This window comes from Desmodus rotundus, chromosome 1 (genome assembly GCF_022682495.2).
Source record: "Desmodus rotundus isolate HL8 chromosome 1, HLdesRot8A.1, whole genome shotgun sequence".
Lineage (NCBI taxonomy): Eukaryota > Metazoa > Chordata > Mammalia > Chiroptera > Phyllostomidae > Desmodus > Desmodus rotundus.
Window position 1 is genome coordinate 29,103,528 of NC_071387.1, and position 27,880 is coordinate 29,131,407.

Consider the following 27,880-nt stretch of genomic DNA (forward strand, 5'->3'; position numbering starts at 1 on the left):
TGCGGATGCTTGCAACGTGCTGCCAAGTTTGAGAACCTGTGAATGGGACCCTTACTATTCAAAGTGTAGTTAGTGGGCTGCAGTCTCACCAGGGAGCTTGTTAACAATGCACATTCTTAAGGTTTCCCCCTTAGACCTACTGAGTCAGAATCTGCATTTTAACAAGATCACTGGGTGACTCATAGGTACAAGAAAGTTGCTTTTGAAGCATTGGCAATCTGGAAGCAATGGGCCCAAAGTCTGCCTTGCCAGCTACCCCTGGGAGCTGTGCAGTGGCTGGCGCCTTTGAGAGGTACCCTCACACTCCAGTTCGCCCAGGTCCCGCTCCTGGCCAGGTTCATTAACTTCCATTAAATGCCTGAGCCCATTCACAATTGGAGTGGTTTAAAAAATTTATTATACAATAAAATTTACTACTAGTTACACGTAGTACTTTCACAGTGTCATGCAATGATCACTACTGTCTGCTTCCAGAGTGTCTTGATTACCCCAAAAGGAAATCCCACACTTATTAAGCGGTCGTTCCCCAGTCTCCTCTTCCTATAGCCCCTGGCAACCACTCATCTGCTTTCTGTCACTGTGAGCTTGCTTCTTCAGGTATTTCATATAAAAGGAATGCATAATGTTCTCAAGGTTTATCCATGTTTTAGCAGGTGTCAGAACTTCCTCCCTTTTATGGCTGTATAATATTGCTTTGTGTGGATATACCACATGTTGTTTATCCACTCACCATTTGATGGATATTCAGGGAGTTTCAAGCTTTTGGTTATTGTGAATAGTGCTGCTGTGAACATTGGTGTGTAACTTTTTGTTTGAACTCCTGTTCTCAGTTCCTCTGGGTATATGCGCAGGAGTGCAGTTGCTGACGCAGATGGTATTTCTGTTTAACTTTCTGAAGAATAGCCGAACTTCTCTATAGCAGCATCATCTTACATTCCCACCAGCAGTGCATGAGGGTTCCGATTTCTCCAAATTTGTCAACTTACTAGTTTCTTTTGTTTTCCTCAGTTCTAGTCATCTTATAGGGTGTGAAGCGGTATGTCACTGTGCTTTTCATTTGCACTTCCCTACTAACTAACGACGAATGCCCTTTCATGCGCTTGTTGACCATTTGTGTGTCTTCTTTAGAAAAATGTCTACTTAAGTGCCGAGTGGTGTGGCTCAGTGGGTTGGGAGTCGTCAGGCAAATGAAAAGATTGCTGGTTTGATTCCATGTCAGGGTGCGCACCTAGTTGCAGGCCAGGTCCTCAGTTGGGGGCTTGTGAGAGGCAACCGATAGATGTTTCTTTCACACATTGGTGTTTCTCTCCCTTTCTCTTTCCCTTCCCCTCTCTCTAAAAATAAATAAATACAATCTAAAAAGAAAAAAAGAAAAATGTCAACTTGAGCCCTTTGCTCATTTGAAAACTAGATTACTTGCCTTTTTATTGGGTTATAAGAGTTCTTCATACATTCTGGATACGAAACCCTTTTCAGATACATGGTTTGCAAATGTTTCCTGCCATTCTGCGAGTTGTCTTTGCACTTTCTTGATAGTGTTATTTATTGCACAAGGTTTCAATGTATCCAGTTTGTTTAATTTTTTATTTTGTTGCTTGTGCTTTCGATCTTACATGGAATTTGAGATTTTATCACCTGGACAAGATCAACAGACAGGAAGAAAGAGGGATGTGAAGGGAAGGACGATAGGAATGGCCCGAGGTCTGTATGTCCGATTCAATCAGTAGATCTGAACATTTATCCACTTCATATAAGGCTGTCCATCTTAAGTACAATATACGTATAATCAATAAATTAGGACTAGTAGGCTGTGCTCCTCAAAACTTAACCATTGAATATTAGTGGGAAACTTCATGGGTGTTAGACTGTTCTAAAATCTAATCTTAAATAGAATATGTAATTAGAATTTAATATTTTTTGGTTTCAATTCAATTTTATTTGCAATAAAAAAGCATGTATTTTCTGGAAAATCATGCAATGTTTCTTTTGCTCCATTTATCATACTTTTGAGGAATCACCCATGATTCCGCCGCAATTCAAACTCATTGTCTCCCTGGTGGCAGCTTAGCCGCACTGAAGGAATATTCCATGGAAAAGACAGTGAGGTTCATGCATAGCAGCCTTGGTACCAGGTGCTGCATTTACCTGCTACCACACAGCAAGGGAGTGTTTGAACCCAGGTGTTCTCGTTTCAAATTTAAGGCTTTGTCCAAAATAAAGTCAGATCAATTCTCTCAGTCTCTCCTGTTGGTAGTACTACTACCAGCTGCCATCATTTTTGGCCGCTTTCTATGCGCCAAGAATTGTATTGAAAGTCTTTACATCTAATTTTTCTAACGACTCAGGAAGTGGTTCTGTTATTACGCTCTTTACACTACTAAAGAATCGGAACTTAGGTTAAATAACTTGTTCAAGATCACGCAGGTGGTAAGTGTGAGAGCTGTCACTTAATCTAGATCTGCCTCCAGAGCCCTAGTATTCTAAACCACCAAGGGCAACTATTATTTTAAAGACCACCAAGTATTGAAAAACCATCTCCTACCATCTTTCCTCTTAGTTTACAAGCCCGCAGTTATTTCCGGCTCCGTCCCTTCCGCCCGGTCCTCCTCAAATCGCGCAGGCGCGTTCCCTCTCAGGGGCGTTTTGGTGTCACCTGCGCGTGCGCGGGGCTGGTGACAAGGGTCTCTAAAATTGGAGATGGCGGCGGTCGAGGGAACGTCACCGCAGCCGGCGACCTCAGAACAGCCGGCCGAGCTGCCTGCCTCCGTGCGGGCGAGCATCGAGCGGAAGCGGCAGCGGGCGCTGATGCTGCGCCAGGCCCGGCTGGCGGCCCGGCCCTACCCGGCCACGGCTGTTGCGGCTACCGGAGGTTTGGGTCCTGGCGGCGCCTGCCCCTTCCCCCTGCGGGCGGACCGGGGGCCGGGTCCCGCGCGTGGCGTCCAGACCCCTCGCGTCTGCGCGCACGCCCTCCCTTTGTCCCAGGAGGAATCCACGGGGGGGCAGGTCGAAGCGAGCTGTCCCAGACCCCAGGGCCACCCCGCGGTGGAACCCGGGTGCCCCCAGCCCCGTGCTTTCCTCGTTGCGCCGGGGCTGTCTAGCTGCGGTCTTTAGCTTGGGAATGCAGCTGCCGGCCCTCGCCGTCGGGAGGTGCCGGCCGGTGCCCGCCAGTGCCCCAGCTGTCCGTTCCTGTCGTCCTGCAGCACCACCGGTACCAGACGTGGCATCCTGTATAAAGCTTCTAGACCTGTAGCCCATTTCAGTAATCTGCACCTGCTCCCTCAGTCATCCTCAAAGGACGGCTGAGTGAACTTGCCGTGTCCAGCCTGGGGCTTGCTACTGCAGAGCGCTAAATAGAGCAAACGGACGTTCGCTGCCGCCCTCACATGTTTCAAATTAGCTAATTCTCTGCGCTAACCTGGGAAATAATTAGGGCAGGATTTGGAGTGTTTATGAGGTGGTAACTGAGGGTCAGAAAAGGAAAAGGGTTTGCTCAGGTTCATCCCAGCAAGGGCACAGGCTAATCAAAACTAGAACTCAGGTCATCGGACAGTGGGGTCAAGTCCCTTCCTTGCCACCAGCGGCCTCTGCTATGCTAGGCATCTCCCACCCGTAGGAAGAAAGGCTGTTATTCTTGTCTGGATTTCATCTTCCTCCCTCCTTAGGGCAGCCTTTGGCTGCCCATCTGTCTTGTCCTGTGTATGTATGTGTCTGTCTGTCTTTTATGTGATTCTCCATTGTGGGCAAGTAATAATCTTCCCCAGGGTACCTGAAAAAGTTCGGTTGACATGCAGGCTTCAGGACTGCCGCTGCAACAGGGAGCGCATGTGTCCCTAAAGCCGTACCCCATGCCATGTGAGTGGAGGAGCACAGTTCAAAGCTCTGTCGTCTCATCCTTTTTCATCAACCAGAAGTAAGGAAGAGTGCAAAGAGTCGGGCTGGCTTCCTGTCTTTTCTTTCTTTTTTAAAAATTTTATTTACTTACTTTAGAGAGTGAAGGTAGGGAGAAGGAGAGGGAGAGAAACATCGATGCATGAGAGAAACACTGGTTGCCTCTTGCTAGTGCCCCAAGCAGCGGTCAGGCCTGCACCCCAGGCAGGTGCCCTGCCGGGAAGTCCAAACGGTGACCCTTGGCTTTGTGGGACGACGCTCAACCCCCTGAGCCTCACCAGTCGGCGCCTGGCGTCACGTCTTGGTATTCATACTGACGCTGAAGCTGCAGTTTCCAGCCACTGTTTAAGGGTTCTGGTCTCATCCTTTTTGCATTATTTTGTTCCTTTTTCAACTTGAGGCCTCCTAGAATCTGGACAAAAAGTTGTTAATTTGCACTGATGACCTCATATCCATGGCTCTACAAAGGTTTCTAGATCTCTACAGAAGACAGTTCCTGACTTACAGTGGCTTGAGTGATGATGGTGTGAAAGTTACACTCATTTTGTAGAGACCATGCTGTGAATTTTGATCTCTTCCTGGGCTAGTGATACGCAGTGTGCTCTGCTCGCCTGTGATGCCGGGCAGAGGCAGTGAGCCGCAGCCCCAGTTAGCCACGTGCTCCCGAGGGTGGACAGCTGGTACTCTACAGTGTTGCATTCGATTAACCATTGATGATGGGTTTGTCTGCACGTGACCCCATCATAAGTCCGGGAGCATCTGTGCTGAAAGGATGTGCAACAGGGGCGCAAAATAGAGCATAAGCTGGTATTACATTAAACTTCTGATCACGGGAAGCAAGGTAAAACGAATATTCTGTAAGATTTCTTAGGCAGTTACCCCCAAACTGAGCTGTAGCATTGCACACCGCCTGCTGTGCTTCAGGAGTTAGGTAGGTGCTGCGGTTTTTGTATTTGGAGCACTTCCATTTCCGTGTACTGTACAGTTTCCACTTTCGGTGTGTGCTGTGACATGTGCCTTGGAAAAAACAGAAGAACTTGCTTAGAATGTGGTGCCAAGGGCCTGGGGAAACAGCAGGGCTTAGCAGCTGTGATGTCAGAAAGAAACATGGATCGATTGCCTCCCGTCTGTGCCCAAACCAGGGATCAAATCTGCAACCTGTGTATGAGCCCTGACTGGGGATCGAACCTGCAACCTTGGGGTATATAGGCCGTGCTTCAAACAGCTGAGCGACCCAGTCAAGGCCAGCTTCCCCTCTTCTTAATTCTCATTGCACTCACGGTCATTCCAATTATTGGCTGCACTATTCATGAGATCAGTATGTTCTGGTCCATTTATCCGTTTCTATCCATGCAGTAGGTGTTCATGAAATGCTTAACTATTTGTCAGATTAGAGAGATGAAAAACAGTCTCAGGGGGGATATAGGCAGATGAACAGGCGATACAGTGTAAGAATTGTTAGTGGTGGAAACAGGCTTATTATTTACTACAGAAAGAGGCTGAGGCCAGAAAAGGAGAGTGACTTAAAATAATACCATTAAGCTTGTCTTTTAAAGCATGATTTACAACATATATACATTGACAGGTATAATGCACTCATCTGAATTTTACCTATGTAAACACCAAAGTGATCAATGTGTAGACACTTCCAGAACCTTCCAAGGTTCCCCGTTACCACTGAGTCAACCACCCATCCTCAGGCTGTTCTGACCATTTTGATTAGTGGTGGTATCTTTTTTCCCCCCAGCTTCATTTACATGGAATCACAGTGCTTGGCTTCTTTTCAACATAATATGTGAGAGAGTCATCCACACTGTTGCGAGGGTGGTCGTTCGTTCACTTATATGTTGAATAGCATTGTGTTCTTACACACAGTGTTTACATTTTGGGGGGGGAGTTTGTAGTTTGGGGCTACTATGAAGAAAACCCTTTGAGTATGATGTTAGCTGTGGGTTTATCATATAAGGCCTTTATTTTGTTGAAATATGTTCCCGTTCTCCCCACTTTGCTGAGAATTTTTTATCATAAATGGGTGCTAGATTTTGTGAAATGCTTTTTCTGCATCTACTAATGTAATCATATGATTTTTATCCCTACTTTGTTTATGAGGTGTATCATTTGCAGATACTCAACTTTGCATCCCACTGATAAATCCCACTTGATCACGGTGTATGATCTTTTAAATGTATTGCTGAATTAAAAAAAATGTATTGCTGAATTTTGTTTGCTAATATTTGGTTGAGGACTTCTGCACTTATGTTCACAGGGATATTGGCCTATAATTTGCTTTGTTTGCAGTGTCTTTGTCTGGTTTTGTATTAGGGTAATGCTGGCCTCTAGAGTTTGGGAACATTCTCTCCTCTTCAGTTTTTTGGAATAGTTTGAGGATAGGTATCAATTTTTCTTTGAATGTTGGTGAAATTCACCTGTGAAGTCATCTAGTCCAGCACTTTTATTTCTTGTTAGTTTGATCATTGATTGGATTTTGTTAGCAGTTATTGGTGTGTTCATGTTTTCCGTTTCTTTCTGATTCAGCCTTGGAAGATTGTATGTTTGTAGGAATTTATCCATTTCTTCCAGGTTGGCCAGTTTGTTAGTGTATGATTGTTTGTAGTGCTTCCTTATAATCCTTTGTATTTCTGTGGTATCAGAAATATTATTTCTGATTTTATGTATTTCTTTTATTTCTGATTTTATTTATTTGGGCTCTTTTCTTCTGAGGCTGGCTAAAGGTTTATCAATTTTGTTTATCTTTTCAAAGAACTAGCTCTTGCTTTCATTGCTCTTTTCTATTGTCTGTTCAGACTTATTTCCACTGATCTTTGTTATTGCCTTTTTTCTGCTCACTTCGGGCTTTGTTCTCTTTCTAGTTCCTTTGAGTGTAAGGTTAGATTGTTTATTAGATGTTTTTATTTGTTTCTTCATGTAGGCCTGTATTGCTATTTTTTTATATTTTTTAAGTTTTTAAGTGTATTTTATTGATATATGCTATTACAGTTGTCCCATTTTTTCTCCCCTTTGCCCCCTCTGCCCTGCACCCCCCCTTTCTCCAGCATACCCCCACTTAGTTCATGTCCATGGGTTGTACGTATTAAGTTCTTTGGCTTCTACAGTTCCCATACTATTCTTAACCTCCTCCTGTCTATTTTGTACGTACCATTTATGCTTCTTATTCCCTGTACCGTCTCCCCCATTCTCCCCCCCATCCCGCCCTTGCTGATAACCTTGCATGTGATTCTGTTCCTGTTCTAGTTGTTTGCTTAGTTTGTTTTTGTTTTTTTTTAGGTTCAGTTGTTAATAGGTGTGAGTTTGTTGTCATTTTACTGTTCATAGTTTTGATCGTCATCTTTTTCTTACATAAGTCCCTTTAACACTTCATATAATAATGACTTGGTGTTGATGACTCCTTTAACTTGACCTTATCTGGGAAGCACTTTATCTGCTCTTCTAAATGCTTCATTCTAAATGATAGCTTTGCTGCAGAGAGTAATCTTGATTGTAGGTCCTTGCCTTTCATGACTTTGAATACTTCTTTCCAGCCCCTTCTTGCCTGCAAGGTTTCTTTTGAGAAATCAGCTGATAGTCTTATGGGAACTCCTTTGTAGGTAACTCTCTCCTTTTCTCTTGATGCTTTTAAGATTCCTTATCTTTAATCTTAATTATGAGGTGTCTTGATGTGTTCCTCCTTAGGTTCAACTTCTTTGGGACTCTCTGTGCTTCCTAGACTTGCATGTCTACTTCCTCTGCCAGATGGGGAAGTTCTCCTTCATTATTTTTTCAAATAAGTTTTCAGTTTCTTGCTCTTCTTCTCCTGGCACCCCTGTGATTCAGGTGTTGGAACGTTTGAAGTTGTCCCGGAGTTGCCCGAGCTCTTGTCTGTATTGCTGTTACCTCTTTTAGTACTGCTTTGCTTGTGTCCCATAGGTTTTGGGGTTGTTGTGTTTTCATTTTTATTTGTCTCAAGTTATCTTTCGATTTCTTCCTTGATCTCATTGTTCACCCATTCATTGTTTAATACCATGATATTTAGCCTCAGTGTTTGTGTGGTTTTTAGTTTTCTTCTTGTAATTTATTTCCAGTTTCATACCATTGTGATCACAGATGTGTGGTATGATTTCAGTCTTTTAAATTTATTGAGACTTGTATTGTGGTCTAAAGTAGTCTGTTCTAGACCTTGTCCTGGGTGCATTTGAAAAGAATCTATCCTCTGCTGCTTATGGGTGAAATGTCCTGAAAATATCAGTTAAGTCCATCTGGTCTAAGGGGTCATGTAAGGCCACTGTTTCCTTGTTGGGTATTCTGGTGGGGATGTAGTGATGTTTTATTACGGTTTTAAATAGTTTTTTTCCCAATGACTGATGATGATGATGGTTTTTTCATGTGCTTACTGCCTACTTGGATATCCTTATTTGTGAAGTCCCTATTCAGGTGTTTTGCCTTTTTTTTTTTTTTTCAGTTGGGTTATTTGTCTTTTACTGATTTACAGGACCTCATTGCCTGTTCTGGATGTGAGTCCTTCGTCAGGTGTACATATTGCAAATAGCTTCTCCCAGTTTGCATCCTGTGTTTTCACTCTTCTGAAGGTCTTTGGATTAGTAGAAGTTCTTAATTTTAATCAAGACCTTATGGTTAGTACTTTTGTGCCACATTTAAGAAATTTTTGGTACTTCAAGTTTATGAAGTTAGGAAAACATAAAATACTGTTTTACCTTTCACATTCAAGATTAGAATCCATTTAAACAACTTCTGTGTGTATTTGTATGAGGCAGGGTTAAAGTTCATGTATAGAAAAGACCATTTCCCCCTCACTGTTTTGTAGGGGCACCTTCGTCATAAATCCTGGTGCCATTTATTGAGAAAATTGCTTTTTCCCCACCAAATTGCCTTGGAGCCTTTGCCATAAATTAAATGACCAAATACGTGTATGTCTACTTCAGGGCCCTCTTTCTATTTTATTGATCTCTCTGTCTTCATGTCACTACCAAACTGTCTTAATTACTGAAGCATTATAGTAAATCTTTAAATCTGGTAGTGTAAGTCCTCCATTTTTAGAGTCAGCTTGTCAGCTCCTACCTCAGCCCCTCCAAACCCCACACTCACCTGCTGCGGTTTTGACTGGGATCACATTGAATAGATAAATTTGGGGAGAATTGAGATCTTTACAGTATTAAGGCTTCCATTCCGTTTCAGGGTGTATTTCTCTGCTTATTTAGGTCTTTGATTTCTCTAAGTGGTGTTTCAGTATAGAGGTTTTACACATCTCTTCCTAGGTGTTATTTTTAAATTCTAATTGTAGATTCCTATGGATGTTCCACATACATAATCAAATCACCTGTTGATAAAGACTGTTCTCCTTCTTTCTCACTTTTATGCCAGTTTAGTTTTCTTGTCATATTGTACTAGCCGGGACCTTTATTTAGTATCATGTTGAATAGAAGTGGCAGAGTGGACATTCCTTGTGTGATACATACTAAATGTACAGAAATTTCTCTGTGTGCACAAGGGAACATATGGGCTTACCTGGCTCAGTTGTTGACCACTTTGGCTTACTTTTTGCAGGCATGGCTAATGTAAAAGCAGCCCCAAAGATAATTGACACAGGAGGAGGCTTCATTCTGGAAGAAGAAGGAGAAAAAGAACATATAGTTGGAAAAGTTGTTCATCAACCAGGTAACGTGTATTATCAGGAAATAGGTTGGCCGTTTTGAGTATCATGCATAAGACTTTGCACGTTGATGTTAAATAGTGAGGCAGTGAGCAGGTTAGCTTTTTAAGAGCAAGAAAGTTTTGCTAGTGGGTTAAAAATTAAACAGATTTGGCAGTGACTGATATAACTTGTGTTTTGTGTACACTAAGTCCTCACTTAACGCCATTGATAGTTCCTGTGATGTTAAGCAAAATGATGTAAAACAAAACCAGCTTTACCACAGGCTAATTGATATAAACAACAGTTGAGTTCCTGTGGCATTTCATCCTGTTATAATGAAATGACATTGAACGAAATGTGATTTGAGGACCTGCTGAACTTCGGGCTGACACTCTGTTTTATAATGGGCAGAGACAGCCAGTATATTGACTGGTAGAGTAAGTGCTCAAAATTACCTTGATAGGCTGAAGTGAGAGGCTAGAACCCAGAGATAAAATTTAGGGCATTCTTTTATGTTTGGAGGAAAAAAATCAGTTTACAGAGTATGAGGTAGGGAGACCTGACATGGAAAAAGAACATAACTGTATTATCTAAGGTTAAAATTTGGGTAAATCACTTATTTTTTGCCATATATCTACTCTGGGCGAGGATATTTTCCTCAGCCTTTGAAAAAGTTAAAGTTTTATTTGACCATGAGTTTGATAGCCAGTGGTATAATATAACAGCTTAAAAAACCCATTCCAGTTTTAGCTGCAGCAGCCGAAGTGCGGTGGGCTTATCAGGGTAGGCAGTGTCCTGTGCTGTTCTGTGAGTCTCTAGCGTTCTGTTCGGAAGCTGAGACTTGAACCAGGATAAAGATCCCTAGCTCGGTATTTGCAGTCCTTGACGGTATCTAGCTTCACTCTACCTAGAGGAGTTTTGTGCCAGGTGTTGAGGGTGTATTGCTACATACAATCTCTACCCTCAAGAAGTTTGCTGTCTAGTGGTTGAGACAGATGAAGAGGAAGCAGTTTTTTCTGTTGGTGGAGGAAAATGTATTGTTCCAGTCACAACACAAGAAACTGAAAGCATTAATCTTTTTCTCAGGACCTGTTATGGAATTTGACTATGCAATATGTGAAGAATGTAATAGAGAATTTATGGATTCTTATCTTATGAACAACTTTGACTTCCCAACTTGCGATAACTGCAGGTACTTATTTTAGACAATGTTCTCAATTGCTAGAGTTTAATGTTTACATATAGGCTTAGGGTAAAACAGTTCAATCCACTTGAATTTAATATTCTTTTGCTAATTACGACTATTTGGGGGAATTTCCTAACATTTCTGTGGTTTCCATTTTGCCAAAGAAATACAGGAAGCCCGTGCTTGTCAAAGCTATGATATGTCATATAAATGGGAATGCCCCGGGCCCTGCCACAGGTGCTGAGTTACTCTTCCTGCTGGCCTGGGGGCTGTAATCACCTCTCAGCAGCAGCTCCTAGCCCTTCCTGAAGGATCCCCGGGGGCTTCTCATCTCAGTGTCTGCTGACGCCTTGGTCAGAGGACCGGGGCTGTTAATGAGAAGACAGTGAGACCCCTCCAGCCTCTCTTCTGGTACTCTCAGAACCTCTCTTTCCATTCTTCGTTTTCCTCCCCTGGACAGTCAGGGGAGAGGATAGATAAGAAAAATCACATTCCTCTGTCGTTCTCTTTCTTCTTCTCCTGGCCTTTATCCTCTTTTTATATTAACCCAGAATAATCCTTCTTCACATGGTCCTCCTGTTCCCTGCTATTTACCCCATTGGTGTCTTTCACACCTGAAGATCTATCTTGGAGTCTTACTTGGCCCTCTTCTCTGTTTCCTGTTCCCACTTCTTGTACCTGCAGCACTAGATCAACTCTTCACCTGCCTGCAGGACCCGCCTTTGCAGCAGCACTGATGACTTCTGCTGAGTAGACGCTTTGGGAGAGAGGGAATAGAGATGTTTCGGGTTTCACGATCACATGGGTGACTGGAAATGTCCTGGCACCCAGCGGAGTTACAAATTATGAGCTCTATTCCCACTGATGTATGGTGTCAGTAATGCACACAGTGTGGTTCAGGTCCCCAGTGTTAGCGCCCTCCTTAAAGTGTAGATCGCTTTTGGAAACTGAATTAGGATATATAATCTTATATCCGTGAGAAAGTGAAAGCAACGGATATATCAATCTAAAAAAAGTTGCAAGGTAGTCTAAAAAATATATGTACTTTTAAAATTGAAACATAATTAGGAACGCAGTCCTCCATTCTGTTTCCTTAGAGCATCTTTCAAGATTATAGTGTTAGTACAGTGTAGTTTATCTGTCCCTCCTTTAGCTGGTACTTTCAAATTACTTAGCCTAAAGGTATTTCCAGTTTTGTCTCCCCTCCCGAGCTCTGTATGCCTCCTCTTCAGTGTGTTACTTCAGTAAAGGCCAACTTCATTCACCGGCTATTTCTCTACTATCCCCTGTTTAATTCCGAAACCATTTGTCTCTGTGTTCAAACCACACTCATCCTCTCTCCCACTACTACCCTAGACTAGGCCACCGTCATCAGCTCTTGCCCGGACCACCACAGTAGTGATCTTTTAACTGGTCTCTCCCCGCCCCCAACTTTGGCACTGTTAGTCTCTTCTCATTTAGCATTTTACTCAGAACTCTTTAATGGGTTCTCATCCATTTAGAGTAAAATTGCCTTCATCACTGATTACAAGGCCACTGCTTATCTCTGCCTTTATCTCTTGTCTTTCCTCATCGTCACTTACTGTAAGGGGTCTAGCACAGTGGCCCCCTTGCCATCCAGTTGTAAAGCACTTTCCTGCCCCGGAGTCTTTGCATTTGCTCTTCTGTCTGCGAGGAATGTCCTTTCTCTAGCTATTCAAAATGTTCTCTGACTTCTCAAGGGCTCTGCTCAAATGTCTCCTTATCAGTGACTTTCTCTGATTGCCCAATCAATCTGAAAATTTCTATCCCTTTACCCTCCTTACATTCCTCATAGCACTTTTATCTGTCCTCGTTTGCTTGGTGCCTGTCTTCTCCTCTACTAGAATGTAACTTCCATGAAAACAAGGCTTTTTTTATTCTTTGCTGTATTCCTTATGCCTCAAACAATACTCGACATGTAGATAGAGAACAAATGAATGAGAACTATGTAATTGACTATGTCTCCATTTTTACCTTGACTCGGAAAAGCTCAGAGCCAACTGGAAACTTCATTATGTTGGGACAGTTGGACCTCGCATATTTATATTCCTTATATCCTGCCCATCCCGACTTTATGCTTTATATTTTCTTACTTATTAAATCTTAGTTCTCATTTATATTTCTTGTACTCTTATGAGTCATTTCAAATCCTTTGTGGAAAAGAGACTTTAAATAAGTAGAAAAAAAATTCTCAACGTGTTGAATTACATGGATTTGCTGCTAATATAGCTTCTCAGAGTATGTAGAACATAAAGCACTTTTCTGTTAGGATTTTTATGCTGCTGATTTGACCATGAGAGCCACAGGAAAAAGTATTTTACATGTTCCTTTTGGCATGCATACCCTGAGGTTGTTGGGCTATTTGAAAACTTAGCTTATTTTAAATAACTAACTTATATAATGAACTTGTTTTCAGAGATGCTGATGATAAACACAAACTTATAACTAAAACAGAAGCAAAACAAGAATACCTTCTGAAAGACTGTGATTTAGAAAAGAGAGAACCACCTCTTAAATTTATTGTGAAGAAGAATCCTCACCATTCACAATGGGGTGATATGAAACTCTACTTAAAATTACAGGTCTCTAATAAGTTATATTCAGTTATTTTTACCTTCAGGCAGGCGACGTTTTAACAACAAGCTAGTTGTAATTAGCTTAGTTTTTGCTCGGAGAGAAGTGAAAAGGTCCTTTGTTGCTTTGCACCGAATCACAGTCCTTCCTAATGAGAGTAACATGTTTTCTTATTTTTCTTTTTGGTGCAGCACTTTGGAGCAAATGTCTTACTACTGAGTAATTAGGAGTACAGTTGGGACACTAAAAAAGCTTAGAGTAAGAGTCAGACCGTTTTCCTGCCTGCCCCCCCCAGCCTTTAGAAGAAGATTTAGGAATTTCACAAACACCTAAAATCTAACTCCGCCTGGGAAAAATACTTATCTGAGACCCTATCGGGTGTCCATGGAACACCCGTGAAGCCCAGGCAGACCTCCCCGCCTCCTCTCTCTGCTGTTGTATGACGGGTGTGCGGAGATGCTTAATAGTCCGAGCCCCGGGGCTGCTGGTGCCCAGGCCGGGTGTTCTCAGGCACTAGCAGCCTCCCGTGTCTACTCTAGAGCGGTGCAAATACTGTCATTTTTTGTGTGCAATTATATAAAAAATATTGGGAGGCATTGCTTTAGAGCAATTTGACTTGGAATTTACTACAGAATTTTTGTATCTTTAAATAAAATTAAGAAGCCACATGTAAAAGCAAACATACACTGAATTTCATTCAACATAAGACATTATATCAATGAGAAGACTCACCATTAATTTATGTACCATTAAAATGAAGAAGTGCTCATTAAATCAAACCAACCCAATGCTTCCTTACCACGTGGTGTTTTATTTATACTTACTGAGATGGTGCCATTGGACTTACTATACTTTTTCCCTGTGTATCATACTTGTGTGCACATAGATAGGAAAACGCAAGTACAACAGATTTGTTAAGGTATTCCTAAACTTCTTTACCTTAAGAGTCCAATTCTTCTGAACCACTTTTGACTCAGAATTAAAGTGCTGTTAAGCACATTGGTGATACAGCGTTTTCAGAGTTAAATTGCAGAAAATGTGATGTTCTAGAACAATTGAAATAAGAGTATATCATTTTCTTATGCTGAGAAGAAATTTGAGTTTGGCTATACTGATTGATATTTTAGTTCCCTTAACATACTGTGGGAGGTATCCTGAGTATAATTTTTAGTGTGTATATTATTCTCCTAAATATACATAAATTTCATAAAGAGTAAAGATATATAATCCAAAGTTTTAAAACTAGAATAAAGACTTTTCAGGTCATTCAGCTACCAGAATTTTAAAAACGCGTGCTCTGAAGATCAGAAGTTAGTCAGGTAGATGGACGTGTTATCGGTTCAGCAGGAGCAGAGCGGAAGTGACTGACTTCCTGTGGTGGGAGGTTTTGGGAGATTACCTCACACTTAGATCTGGTGTGCCTAGAACGTGCATCTGGGGCGTGAGCTTGCCAGCACTCGGCACACCCACTGACTTACCTGTGCTCACCAGGTGTGCTGACTCCGGTGAAAAAGCCGAGCGAGTCGGAGTTACGGTCAGAGGACAGGCTGGCTGTCACGGGTATACTCGAAGCCGGCGCTCATTTACTGAGGGTCTCGTAGAGTTAGGCAGAGATATTCATGGAATTGTTTTTTATCAGTATTTAAAATATCTTACATTTCAAGTGTTTGTAAAATTGTACTTGAGTTAGGTCGTTCTTTGGTGCCTAAGATTTAATAATTACGACTTTATAATGTATAACTCTGCATCCCGACTAATGTGAACTTGGATTCCGTGTTATAGATTGTGAAGAGGGCTCTAGAAGTTTGGGGTAGTCAGGAGGCCTTAGAAGAAGCAAAGGAAGTTCGACAGAAAAACCGAGAAAAAATGAAACAGAAGAAGTTTGATAAAAAAGTAAAAGGTAAGTGGCTATGTTTATATCATAAAGGACTATGTTTACTGCTTTGCAAAAAGCCTCTAGCTGAGTTCTCCCTGTTTAAAGATGGGATGTTGTCAGTAGACGGGAATCTGTTTCGTCATGCACATCAAAGCAAAAGAGTCTGCCCTCCGTAGCTGGTGTCTGAGGCTCTGAGTGCAAACCGCACAGTGCTGCAATTCTGCAAAAGCTCGTTGGCCCTCACTCCGTGTGAATCTTGCTATATATGGGGATGTATCTCTGGTCAAAGATTTGGCATCAGCTCAGTCTTAAATGTGACCAATAGGGTTACACAGGGCAGACACCCACCAGCAGTCCTCTCTAATTGCTTAAAATGAAAACAATCAGGGCTAAGTCTTATCATCTGACTAAGCAGCTAGAAGGGACCTTTTAATGTCAGCTAGTCTAATCACTTTTATTTTATATATGAATAAAAAACTCAGAAAGGTAGAGCGACCTGTTCCATAATTGTTAGGGGGTTGGGACTGGAGCCAGCCTTCCAGGACTGAAAGTCTGCATGGGTACACTCATTCCTCTGTCCACATGTGTCTGTCCACAGGACTGCCCATTCTGTTGTCCATCTGTCTCTATTTGTCCACGCACATGTGCATAAGTCTTCTTCCACTGCCCCTCCCTCCCTCCCTCCGTCCGTGAAGCCAGTAACGAATGTGTCCGCTGTGCTCCAGCACTGGGTTAACGTAACTGCTGGAGTCGTTCTCGGAAGAGAAAGACCAGCAAACTTAAAATCATAGTGAAGTGTGGCAAGTGCTGTGATAGCGATGAAGACAGGGTGCCACAAGAGAATGAGGAGCACGTTTTGCTTTATCATAAAATCCCTAAAAAGTCTTAAAAAGCAGGCATGTTCTTCACACAGTATTTGCAGAGCCCCCGTGTAGATAGAGTCAAGTGTATGTGGACAGTGTGCATTTTGTGTGTATTCTGGGTGACACATGCACTAAATTGATCCATTTAAAGTGAATCTCTTAGCCGTAGTACATAATTTTGCTTATGTTTTTAGAATTTAGAAGAGGTTTAGGAGGGTGAATGAAGATAGCTCAGATGTCTTAACAAAGAAAAAAGCAAAAAAAAAAGTTAGCTGTTTCTTCTTAGTGAGGGGACTCCCCTGCACCCTCCATTTTCCTTACAGGGGTCATTCAGTCGCAGTGCAGCACTGGGGGTAACTACAAAGAACGATCCCGTGATTCTGCTGCCGAGGAGACCGTTAGCAACACGTCTGGTTTTCCAGTTCTTTTCAGCACATAAACATTTAGCAGTGTATTTTATAAAGATGGAAGCACTGTTGGACATTTATGAAGTTTACCCTAAGTTTATCAGTACAAATAACCCCGTTGTAGACATCCTTATGTACATCTCTCTCTCTGTAAATTATAATTAATGCCGATCCCAGAATCTGAGGGTATAGTAAGCAGACGGTTATGGCTCTGCAGAGCTGTCTCCTATAGCAGACTGTGCTGTACAAGAGCCTTTCACTGGAGAATCTTCCCCAGACTAGCCCCTGCTGTCCCACAGGCTTCAAAGTACCTGCAAGGGCTAATTGAGAGGATTTGGAAAGACTTCTCTTGATCTTTTCTACCCCAGCCCTTTCTCTCCTCCAACATCAAGGAGAGCCTTGAAGGATAAAGTAACAAAAGGCATCTTAAGGGATATGAAAGAGGAGGGCATATTTATGAAGCACTTACGTATTAGCCTGGGGTTACTGTCCCCTGAATCTCCTCAGTTCTTCCCTCTGCGCTGCCTCCTTAAACCCCTTTCTGATGGTATTTTAGTGCAGACAATAACATACGGATACAAGAATTAGAAAGTGGTACCTGCAAAGTAAAGGAATGTTTTAAAAGGAGGGCTTTTTTCTCAGATACTATTTCTGTAGTTTGGTACAGGTGTCATCTAAGGCTGACTAAATTTTTATAATTTGACTAACAAAAGATTATGGCGTCTGTGCCATTTTATTACGCTTTTTTTCCTATAAACATTCTATTAAGGTAATATAATGTAAATATTAGTATGACTAGAACATTTCTTTTAAGCTTTACACAATTTTCATAGGTATTTTGTAAAAAATATAAACTCAACTATAATTGGCTGTTTTTCTCATTATATTAAATTCTATTAATCACCAGATAAACTTGCTATGGATTTTCCTGATCCTTGAAGTTTGCCCTGAATTTTCTCTTAGATCTCTTAAGGCTGGTTTCTTTAATTCAGTTTGTTTCTTGTTTGGAAGAAGCATGTCTCTTGAGGAAATGTTTCCACGTGGTAACAGGTGTGGTGCATTTTCTAAGTCCCTACAAATCTGAGTGTTCTGTTTCTTTTGCACACGAAAACCTAAGTTCTCTCTGCTGTATGAACATTACTCCATTGCCTTCTGGTACTTAATGTGCAGATGTCAGCGTGATGTCTTCTTTAATGGTGGCTTCCTCTGGTCGATTTGCGTTACAGGTCGGTGGGCAGGTTCCTGTCCTCCCAACTAGGCCGCGAAGGGCTGAGATGGAGCAGACGCGTAGAGATTAGAAGCGAGGAGCTTGCTATGCAGTTTGCTCAGAAGGCTCAGGACAGAGAGGAAGAGAAGCAAGTCCGAACATTTGTTAGCTAAAAAGAAACTGGAGCCTGGTTTTCTCTTGGTCTTCTCATCACGACCCACAAAGCAGCTGACACAAAGTATACTTCTTTAGGGAAAGGTGAGAGGTTGCATTTCCCTGCTTTGAGAATATGATCTGCTTCAGTAGTTTGAGAAAGAATTGATCTTCCTACAGAAGAAAATTAAAAGTGTAAATAGCATAAGGCATATGTAAATATAGATAAGCTGAAAGACAAAGAATTGTGTCAGCAAATTCAAATCGTTGTAGATCTCAGATCTGAGGCGGCAGAAGTAGAAATGATGGCATCGCTGCTACTCAGTTTAAGTAGATGTCAGAAAATGCACTTTGGCCTTGATATTGGATACACAGAACATTTCGGGTTCGCATGCCTCCTTTTCACAAGAAGGCACAGGAGATACTCGGCTTTTCTTTAAAGTTATATCAGCTTTCTCACTTAGTGTTAGTAGAGCTTAGCCTTCTAAAAAAGATTAATCTTCACTGTCTGTGCTATGTACTTTCCCCCCAAAAGAGGTGGGTAAGGAAATTCCATTCGGAGGTCCCTTCTAATTTGGGGGGCATTTGCCACGTTGGGCCTGTGGTTATGTATGATTTAGGACTGTTCTCGGGCTTCTCTCGGAGACTGTGAAGCACTCGATTCCCGTTACTCTGCTTCAGCGTACGGAGGACAAAATAAGATCCACGCTTCTTAGGTGGTTTTGTCATTTCCTGGTGATTCTGTCCTCCAGTTAACGAGGGCGCCCTCTGTCAAAGCTCCCTGCCTTCCTGTCGGGTGTTAAAAGCACCTGGTCCCCCTCAGCTAGGTCTCTTTTATGTAAGTTTACCTCACAAGTAGCATTCAGCTTATTTGAATACAGGCTGCCGCTTTTGCAAAATTAAGATATTAAGCCAAATAAAATGCATGTTTTAGAGTGATAGAACATAAATTTTTTATTGAAACAAGGATTCTAGGGAAAACTTCTTTGGGTAAAAAGTATAAGCAGTCCCTGAAGATGTCAGTAGCAAGACTGAACCTTTTATGCAATTTAATAAATTTCCAGGTGAGGTGGTCAGTCCACAGCTTTGTGCCGTGGAATTCTAAGCCAGGGGGACCAGGAGGCGGTAACATGACACAACGTTGCTCTCCAGCCTGTCAGGCGTCCAGCGCTGCGCGGCTTGTCCCCGCCGACCCCTCCTGGGCTCCCCACGCTCCTCAAGTCTCGGACCTTCCTGCCCCTTCTCGTGTTCAGCAGGAGATGATCGAGCTCCCTTTTCCAAAGCCTTAAGTTGCTCAAATGACGTAATGAGAAAAACGTACTGATCTTTAAACAGATTTTCATTTCACCTGATTTTGAGTGTGCCATATGTACTTTTTTCTCTAATTCACACATATACATGTATTTTGCTGAACTATTACTTATAGACACCGTGATTCTTATTTAATACATCAACATGTTACCTCCTAAAAACAAGGACTTTTTCTTCTGCATACCTAAAAAACGGCAATCACACCCAATAAATTGAACATCAGTGTAATGCTACCACCTACTGTCGAGTCCATCTCTCCCTCCCTGGGTGTTCTGATGTCTCTACCAGCCTTTCAGGTGGTGGACCCGGGCCGCTCAAGGACGGTGCACATCTGGAGTCCTAGTTCCTCAGCCTTTCCCCTTTCACGGCATTGACATTTCTTAATTTAAAGGAGCTGACAGTTTCTACATCGCACACCACAAATGAAAATGGCTTTTTTTTGGTCTCACTGCTCCCCTCCAAAACTATTCTTTGGGAGAGTGAGTGTTCCTTGTCGTGTTAGAAAACACCAAAGTCACCGCGCCCGTTCGATCTCCTCGTGAAGTAGGGCAGTAATACAAACTGATAGAAGACGCTCCCTCTCTGGAGTCCAGGCCGCCAGTTTGGCAGACGTCCCTCATCTGGTTTTATTTGCAGCTTGTTTCCTCATAGTTTGGGTGGGGCAAACACTTTGGGGGGAACGCTTCCTCGGCGACGTGTCCTCGAGTGTGTGGCATCAGGAGACACACACCGGTTCTCTTCTGGGAGAGTGAGACTTGGTTTGACAGCTCAGGTACGGCAGCGCCTGCCAGACTCTCGACACTAGGTGAACATCTCGTTCCTTAAGTTTCACTCGGTGGTTTCAGTGCACAGGGGTGCTTCGTGCCTGAGTCAGTTATTACGTACTACTAGGGTGGGTATAAACGGTGATTTTCTAATCGTTATTCTTTCCGCAACTTTAGTATTTGGCTTCTTTTGGAAAGAAGAGCATTTTTAGTACCATTTGGATTCATAGATTGTTCTTCTCAAATCAGTGTTACTGTCCACTCCTAACATTTATTTGATGCTGATTGTCCCCAATTTGGCCAGTTGAAACCCCTTCAAGCTAGCTCCTACCTTTTTGGTTTTTTTATTTGTAAGTAATTTCAAACATATGAAATTGCAACAGTAGTACAAAGGACACTCATATCCTTTACCCAGGTTTACCCGTTGTTAACACTTGACGCCGTTTACTTCAGCATTTGCATTCTCTACCTACACATACACCTTTTCTACCATAGGCCCTTTAAGAGTAGGTTGCGTACATCACCCTTTACCAGTGTGCCGCAGCCTTTCCTAACATCACCCTTTACCCCTGCGTGCCGCAGCCTTTCCTGAGAACGGCAGTGTTCTCTTACAGAATCAAGCTCAATGTGGGCGTTTTTATCTAACCTGTCATCCGTATGCTTGTTGTTAGCTACCTAATTACGTCCTGTGTGACCCTTCACTCTAGCACAGGATCCAGTCTGGGATCAGTATGGGCTTTAGGCACCCTGTCTTTCTAAATTTTTTTATTCTTGACTATTCCCACAGTCTTCGTCTTCTAATGACAGTGAAATTTTAAAGTCTCTTCCCTTCCCCCGCCCTGATTTTTTAGAAATAATGTTTTCCATTGGAGCTCTTCCGATTTGTCCAATGGTTAGATTCGAACTATGCATTTCAGGAATAGCACATGAATGGTGTCTTTCTCAGGGCATCACATCGGGAGGCATATGAGGTCCATCTGTCCTCAGTGGTGATAGTAATATTTATTTTTGATTTGATAAGGGAGAAAAATTGTAAGACCTCGCAGACATCATGCTTCTCCGGAACACTGCCCCGAGAATTTAGCATCCGTCTGGATGATTCTTGCTGGCACGTCTTCAGTGTGATGGCCGTAAAAATTCGAACTTCAGCACTCCCTCTGCATTTGACCAGCTAGCAGCCAGCATTCCACAGCATCCTTTCCCCACTCGTTTCTTATTGGCATGGATTCACTAATTCCTGTTGTTCTCAACGTTACTGGTTCATTTCCGCCCTTAATTATTTTGGTGCTGATTATCTCAGATTTGGGCCAACAGGAGTATCTTCGGACTAGCTCCTGTCCTTTTGACGTGGCTTCACCACTCACTCACTGAGCACTCCTTTCTGCTTTCTACACACATGTGTATTTATCCTATTTTTGTTTGCCCATATATGTGGATAGAAACCTTGAGTTCACACTGATGAACCACATTCAACCCAAAACCTTAGGGTTCATCCTGTATTTCTCCCTTATTTGTAACTTGCCTCTCTGACAGCGAGAACCCAGATTCCCATTGTCCTTCATCCAGTCAGTTGACTAATGCCCCTGTATGGAACTAATTTCCCATCACTGTTGCTGCCTCCTCTGCAAGGAGCTCCCCTTGCCTTCCTTGGGCTCCCCTACTTTACCCCAGACACTTGCTTTACTTGTTCCATTCAACAACGACTGTAGAACTAGATTGTTCAAGAAGGAAAACAGCAGCAAGAAAATGACAAACACCAGTTTTTAGTATATTCTTGCTTTCTAGCACATTTTTCCAGAAATATCTAGTAAATACTAAGGATATGACCAATTATGACTAGTAAGCTAGATTTTTGTTTTTGAGTGTTCTTTTAGTGTTAATACTTTTCCTGAGTTCACACAGTGCTCAGATTAAGCTGAGGTTATTAGCTCAGTGACTGGGATGCGGTCAGACTTTGAGCGGTTCCCTCAGTGGGGCGGTGAAGGAAGAGGGGCCAGGGCACCTTCGGAACAAAGCCGGAAAAGTAGGTACCGGGGCTCAGACAGGAGACCTCTTCCTGTCACCTGAAACCACGAGGCACCTGTGCAGGTCTGGTCAGTACATCAATTCATTCATTTAGAAACTGTCCTAAGGTAAGAGAAAATAACAAAAGGACAGAGGGCATTGCAGCTGTCTAGAAAAATTAGCATTCTTCAGAAGATTCAGGAATGAAGACTAGACTCGGGGTGAACATGGTTTTCGCTAATGGATAAACTGTCGTGAGGTGTGCACGCTGAAGCTTGAAAACCATCATCTCAGACAGTGCTTTCCTACTGGAGAGATGAACAGGCACCACGGCTTCGTGCTCAAGGACGTGGACCTGAGCTAGACTGTGCCTCTGCCGTCAACCAGCTGTTTGACGGCACAAGTTATCCGATCTCTGTGTCTTCGTTTTCTCACCTGTCAGGGTTGCTAGTCGTACTTACTCCAAGGGTTGTGGAGGGTTAGATGTAGTTTATAACGTGCTTAGAGCAGTGCCTGGTACACAGCTCTGTATGCTTGCTTATCCTCGCGATAAAGCAAAGGCTGAAAACAGAGAGATTCAGGTAGTAATTTGATGTTACTCATCACAGATCTAAGATGGAATAAAAAAGTGTGATTCCTTGGTATATTTCTTGGTTGATTCTCATAGTCGATACAAAAGGTAACTGACATACTCCCCCTTAAGTTGTGCTGCTGTAGTTCTGGGCTTGATGGATCATTGGTCAGAGGAGAAAAATTTGTTAATAATTACTCTTGCTTTTTGTTCATTAAACTAGGAACTAAGAACTTAATTAGCTTAATTCCCAAGTGGAGAAAGTTGTACACATTGGAACAAATGACCTGGATTTACACGCTATCTTTGCTCAGTTTCCCTACATGCAAAATAAAATGAAGTAAAGTAAAAACTCTGGTTCTTTCTATCTTTTAAGAGTTTATGATTCTTGTTTAGATTATACTTTGCAATTACTAGCAGTCCCTCTCCTTAAGAACTGAATAGACCAGTCGCACGGCCGGTTTCCCTAAGATGGAACGTTAGCACAGGACACTTCGTGGATCTCTCATTTTCTTGCAGAGCTTGACGTGTCTCTTAACAAAGCGGCTGCTGACTCACCGGAACCTAAAATGCTCCTGGTCATCCCAGCTGCCTCCGCTTTCCTGCTGTGGCGTCATGCCTTTCCTAACCAGTTGCTTGAACAAATTCTGTTCTTTTACTCATCTTCTTAATTTGTTTTTTGCTCTCTCTCTCACCCACACTCCGTTTCTGAGTCTCCCATTTCATGCTACTCCGACAGCGGCACGAATGATTCCACACAGGCCAGCCTGGTGAGGCAAGTCCGTGTAGTCGGGTTTGATCTGTGGAAGTTAAGGGAAACTGTGTTTGGTTTAAACACACACACGTGCACACCTGACGGGTGTCAGCTGAATAGCACCACCGAAAACGATGTTTATTTTTCCTTAGAATTACGGCGAGCAGTGAGAAGCAGTTTATGGAAAAGGGAAACGGTTACTCACCAACACGAGTATGGACCAGAAGAAAGCCTAGAAGATGACATGTACCGGAAGATCTGCACTGTGTGTGGCCATGAACTGACGTATGAGAAAATGTGATTTTAGGTTAAGTGGTCTGTTTTAGGATTTTAGGTTCAGATAAAGAAAATTTAGATTGACCTTGTTCAAAATTCACCAAAAAAGGCTTTATAGATGAATAAACACTTGTGTAAATAATGTTTCAGTGCTAAAGATGTATGCTGTGGCTCAAGAGCAAGTTTCACCTCAGCTCAGCAGGTCTGGCTGTGGGCAAAATGTGGGGTCTGTTACTGTGTTTTCTCGGACAGGGACAGGAGCTGAGTGGTACAGTGCATTCAGAAGTGTTAGGTGAAAGCTGAAGTTGAGAAATAAGAAACCAAGGCAAACCTTAGACTGGGGTGGGAGGACAAGCTTTTAGTAAAGGCAAAAGCTAGTTGAACTGGATTCTTATCCCAGCAGGGATGGCGGCTGACCCTCCCCCCTGAGGCTGGGTTAGGACTTCTAGACTATTCGTCTCCAGGTTAGGGCCCAGGTTGGGGTGCTAGGACGTGTTCTGACTGACAACAGGAATGAACGATGATGAGCTGATGATGAGCTGCGGGAGTCTGTGTTTTCTCTATCTGCAGGGTTTACTTACAGGCTCTACTATGAGCCACTAGGTAGCCCATTTCAGATCTGGATTAAAATGGAAAAACAGTAATTACAGTAAGTTTATTGTAACTAACATTGACTGGGCACTTATCAGGTGCCAGGTAAGCACTATACTCAGTGCCTTACAGGTGTCCTAACTTAATCCTGGGAGGGAAGACGGCCTGCTCTGTGCTTGAAGTGACCACCTGCAGCCTGATGTCAGCCCAGACATCTGGATCACGTTTAGCTGGTCAGAACTTCTCCTGCTGTCTCAAAAGGATTCCAAGGCCGTTACAGCTAGCAAGAGGATTTCATCCAGTACATGTGATTACATGGTTTATGCGTTTTGGGGGGTTTTTTTTTTGACAAAAACAAATTCAAGTTAAGATAAACTGGATATTTTCATGCTATTTTTTGATACAACTTTTTTATCCTTCTGGTACAAACAGAAAACAGGAAGTTGACACATTTTCATTTTTCTTTCTAGATCAGCTCTTGGAGATTATGCTTAAAGAAAGGCACAAGTGAAAACAAGTCAAACCAAAGAGGCTTAAGACTGTGATTACTGACTATTCTCTATATACGTAGTCAACACAGAAATGTTTAATGTGTTTCTGTGTTGATTTTTTATATGCTACGCTAAATATCACAGGTCAGTAAAAACTGATTCTGAATGGGCAGCTAGGTCTTCTTGGACACACACACACACACACACACACACACAGCTTCTGGCTTGATGACAACAGAGTAACGCAGGAGTCAGGCGGCTGACAACAGCGTGGCTGCACTGGGAGATGAGGAGCCCGTGAGCACACGGGTTTAGGTTCAGATTCCACTTAGTAGCTGTGGACCTTGGGTAAATTATTCCACGGGTCTGTTTTTATCTGTCAGATGGGCATAATAATTCATCTCTAAAAATGTTAGGATTAAAGATTGTGAATCCGTAGAACTTGGCATGTAACAGCCACTCATTAAGGAGCACGCATTGTCATCGAGACCAGTACAGTTACAGATTTGTCTAATGAGATGTGGTTCTACTCACTCTCTGCCATCAGCAGTTTAAGAGAGTCCTGGTATCCGGACACCAGTGACAGCCAGGTCTGCTCTACCCAGGCTGGCAAGTTCTTTAAGTTACGCAAATCACTACTAAATACTTCCCAGGAAAAGCAAACTTATCGTGCTATGAACTGCTTCCTGAGTAATTCCTGGGAGAGATTTAGAATCGGGGAAACAAAGTATGCGCTCACTTTGACAAGAGGACGGTAAATGGCACCGGCACGGCTTGATGGAAGGTCGATTCCCCGCCAAGGTAACGTACAGTGACATGCCATTTGTGTGATCGTGTGTGAGCTTCATTAATGGGAAAGTCAGTTGCTGAATGTTTGCTCTTGCATTCTTATTTCTTTGAAATTCAGTCTCTAGTTCAGTTTTTTCATATACTTAGCTGCCAGCCTGGGACGGAGCAGGGGCGTATCAGTGAACAGTTGTTAGAAGTAACCATTACACATGAAGAGAGGACCCAAGAGAAAGGATGTGAAAACTTAGAAATTCCTCTAGAATTTGGATCAAGTAAGTATAATCAGCCAAACTTTGCAGTATGAGGAGGAACAGTATAAATAAAAGAATATTTTAAGAGCACTAAGAACCTGGTGCTGCTAGTGATTTATCATGCAACTTCAATCTTGTGAATAATACATTTCTTGTCTTAAATGGTGTGGCATTTAAAAATCCTAGGAATTCCCATCTGCTGAGTAGAATATATTCTAGGGCCACCAAACGTATGGTAAGGCAAAGAGATCACATGTTAATAAGGAAAATGCTTATGATGTAATAAGAATAAAAAAGATACCTATGTTGTACAAATGCTCAAAAATACTACCAGCTCTGGCATTTTATTGGTAAAATTTTTCTAAGATTTAATTAAAACGTCTAAAAGTGCTAGAAACTTAAACTTGTATGTTACTTTACAGTGCATTCTCATTTATTATCTTGGTTAAGCCTCAACACCACGTAGGAAACAGGCTCAAGAGTTAGTACTACTTGGACCAGGTTCCATAGAAACACAATCCAAACCCCCATCTAACCGCAAGTATAGTTCCAGCCAGCCCCGTACTTAAGCTGGAGGAGTGGGCAGGGCCTCTATGGCAATGGTTCCCAAACTTGCCTGCACGTTGCAATCACCTGGGGGGCCTTAAAAACTATGGGTGCTGTGTGTTCTATGTGGTTTCATTTAAAAAAATAACATAAATCACCTGGGATTCTTTAAATTTTTTTTGTAGTGTTCAGACAAACTTGGGAACTGCTAATTTTTTTATAATAAGTATTCTATTTTAAGATACTAATGGTTAAGAAAATTACTTTGAAAGGAAAATTTCAAATGACATATACCTTCAATAAGAAATCACCAGTTTTAAAGTAAACTGAGATGATAAAACATGAAAGACCAAAGTTTAAAAAACATATTTTGAGTTTTATTTTAGCCACGTTGGGTTATCCACGTCCTGTGAAAAGCTATGCTACCGGGGAATAAACCCATCGGTTCTGTATACTACTTTGTTAGCTTGGCCTCTAGTGTTCACATACCTCAAACCAGTTATCTTTTGTGCCTTAAGGAGGGAAAAAAGTCAGAAAAGTTGTATGTCACGTATATAATACATCCTATGGTTATCGTCACATTGTCATTAGGAGTATTTGCTTTTTAGGAGCAATTACAGGTAATCAATGCCATATTCTTCACTGTCCTCTTTCTGTTTCCTTTAGAAAGTAAAAAGATGCTACAAGAAAGCAAGCATTCAAACCATCAAAAATAAGACAAATAAAATTTCTAAAAAGTCTTGACATGAGGAGAAAAAGTCACCCTTAGGCCTGCAGGGCACAGAACTGCTGGAACACAGCCAGGATGTGAGGGTCTAGTTCAGCAGTGAAGAGCAGGTTCTCCAGGGTCACCATGTACTGCTGGATGATTTGGTGATGCTGTGGATGCAAAAGCCGGGGCTCGGGTCAAGAAGAACAGCACACAAGCAATCTTGCAGAACATCCCCCTTGGTAGCCCACCCGTGCCGTAGGGTGATGGGAAGGAGTTGTAGGGGAAAAAGTGGTGATAAGTAATGGGCCCCTGAGAAGCCCCAACATTAAGAAAATGTAGGGAAATGAGGAAAAAAAAGATGTTGAATTACTTTTTAAAAAATCCAGTTCTGACCAGCTTCTATGAATGTGTAATTCATGCTTCAGGCAGTGCCTGCTGCTACCACTGTCATGGACTAGATTGGGCTGGGTGTCTGTCCCCTAAGGAGGGCAGAGCACAAGCATGGCTAAAAATAGCCCACACAGGGACTGAACCAGGAAGACATTTTTTAAAAAAGGGAAGGTGGTGTATGTTATAAACAGGAATAGCACAATTGCTATTGTTAAATATGGTCCCTGAAATGTAAGAAAAAAAAATTGGAATCTTTTTTTGATTAGAGCATTAATATAATCTCTTTCCAAAGGGGAAAAAAAATTAAACAGAATTAGCCAGTGATCTATTAAACAGTCCACAAAATAAGAAACCCAAACCTCATTTTTTATCTTTTAAAAATAGCTCATCTGTCCAATTGTTAGAAATCAGTGAGTTGTTGAGCTTACATGGAAAAAGTGTCAGAAAATGAAATAATCTCTTCTATATGCACTTTGAATATACTCAGAGCTCCCTAAAGGACTACGGCCTATTTTAACTGGCAATAACTAAATCCAGAGAGAACTTTTATTTGGAGGCTTAAAGAACCTATTTCCTTTTACGACTTCTAATTTAATAACTTCTCTAGA

At 42.2% G+C, this 27,880-nt stretch overlaps 2 protein-coding genes across 4 annotated transcripts in view; one reads left to right on the top strand and one right to left on the bottom strand.

Annotated features, from left to right (window-relative positions):
• Positions 1–2,646: 2,646 nt before the first annotated feature.
• XPA (XPA, DNA damage recognition and repair factor) lies at positions 2,647–23,644 on the top strand. Its single transcript, XM_053922471.1, has 6 exons — positions 2,647–2,869; positions 9,448–9,558; positions 10,622–10,727; positions 13,159–13,324; positions 15,099–15,216; positions 23,379–23,644. Exons 1-6 carry the CDS (start codon positions 2,698–2,700, stop codon positions 23,525–23,527), a joined length of 822 nt encoding a protein of 273 aa, XP_053778446.1. The 5' UTR covers positions 2,647–2,697; the 3' UTR covers positions 23,528–23,644.
• A 2,881-nt stretch (positions 23,645–26,525) lies between these two features.
• NCBP1 (nuclear cap binding protein subunit 1) overlaps positions 26,526–27,880 on the bottom strand; it is a 37,489-nt gene continuing 36,134 nt past the window's right edge. For all 3 annotated transcript variants that reach the window (XM_024560239.4, XM_024560240.3, XM_045195229.2), the window contains one exon: positions 26,526–27,049. In XM_024560239.4, coding sequence (XP_024416007.1) covers positions 26,936–27,049 — 114 coding nt within the window. In that variant the 3' untranslated portion in view covers positions 26,526–26,935. The remainder of the gene's footprint in view (positions 27,050–27,880) is intronic.

Bases quoted from the DNA above. Each gene is read 5' to 3' on its own strand.
- XPA (XM_053922471.1), top strand. From the start codon at position 2,698: ATGGCGGCGGTCGAGGGAACGTCACCGCAGCCGGCGACCTCAGAACAG. The intron at 13,325-15,098 runs GTCTCTAATAAG...TCCGTGTTATAG, and splicing joins AACTCTACTTAAAATTACAG to ATTGTGAAGAGGGCTCTAGA. The intron at 15,217-23,378 runs GTAAGTGGCTAT...ATTTTTCCTTAG, and splicing joins GTTTGATAAAAAAGTAAAAG to AATTACGGCGAGCAGTGAGA.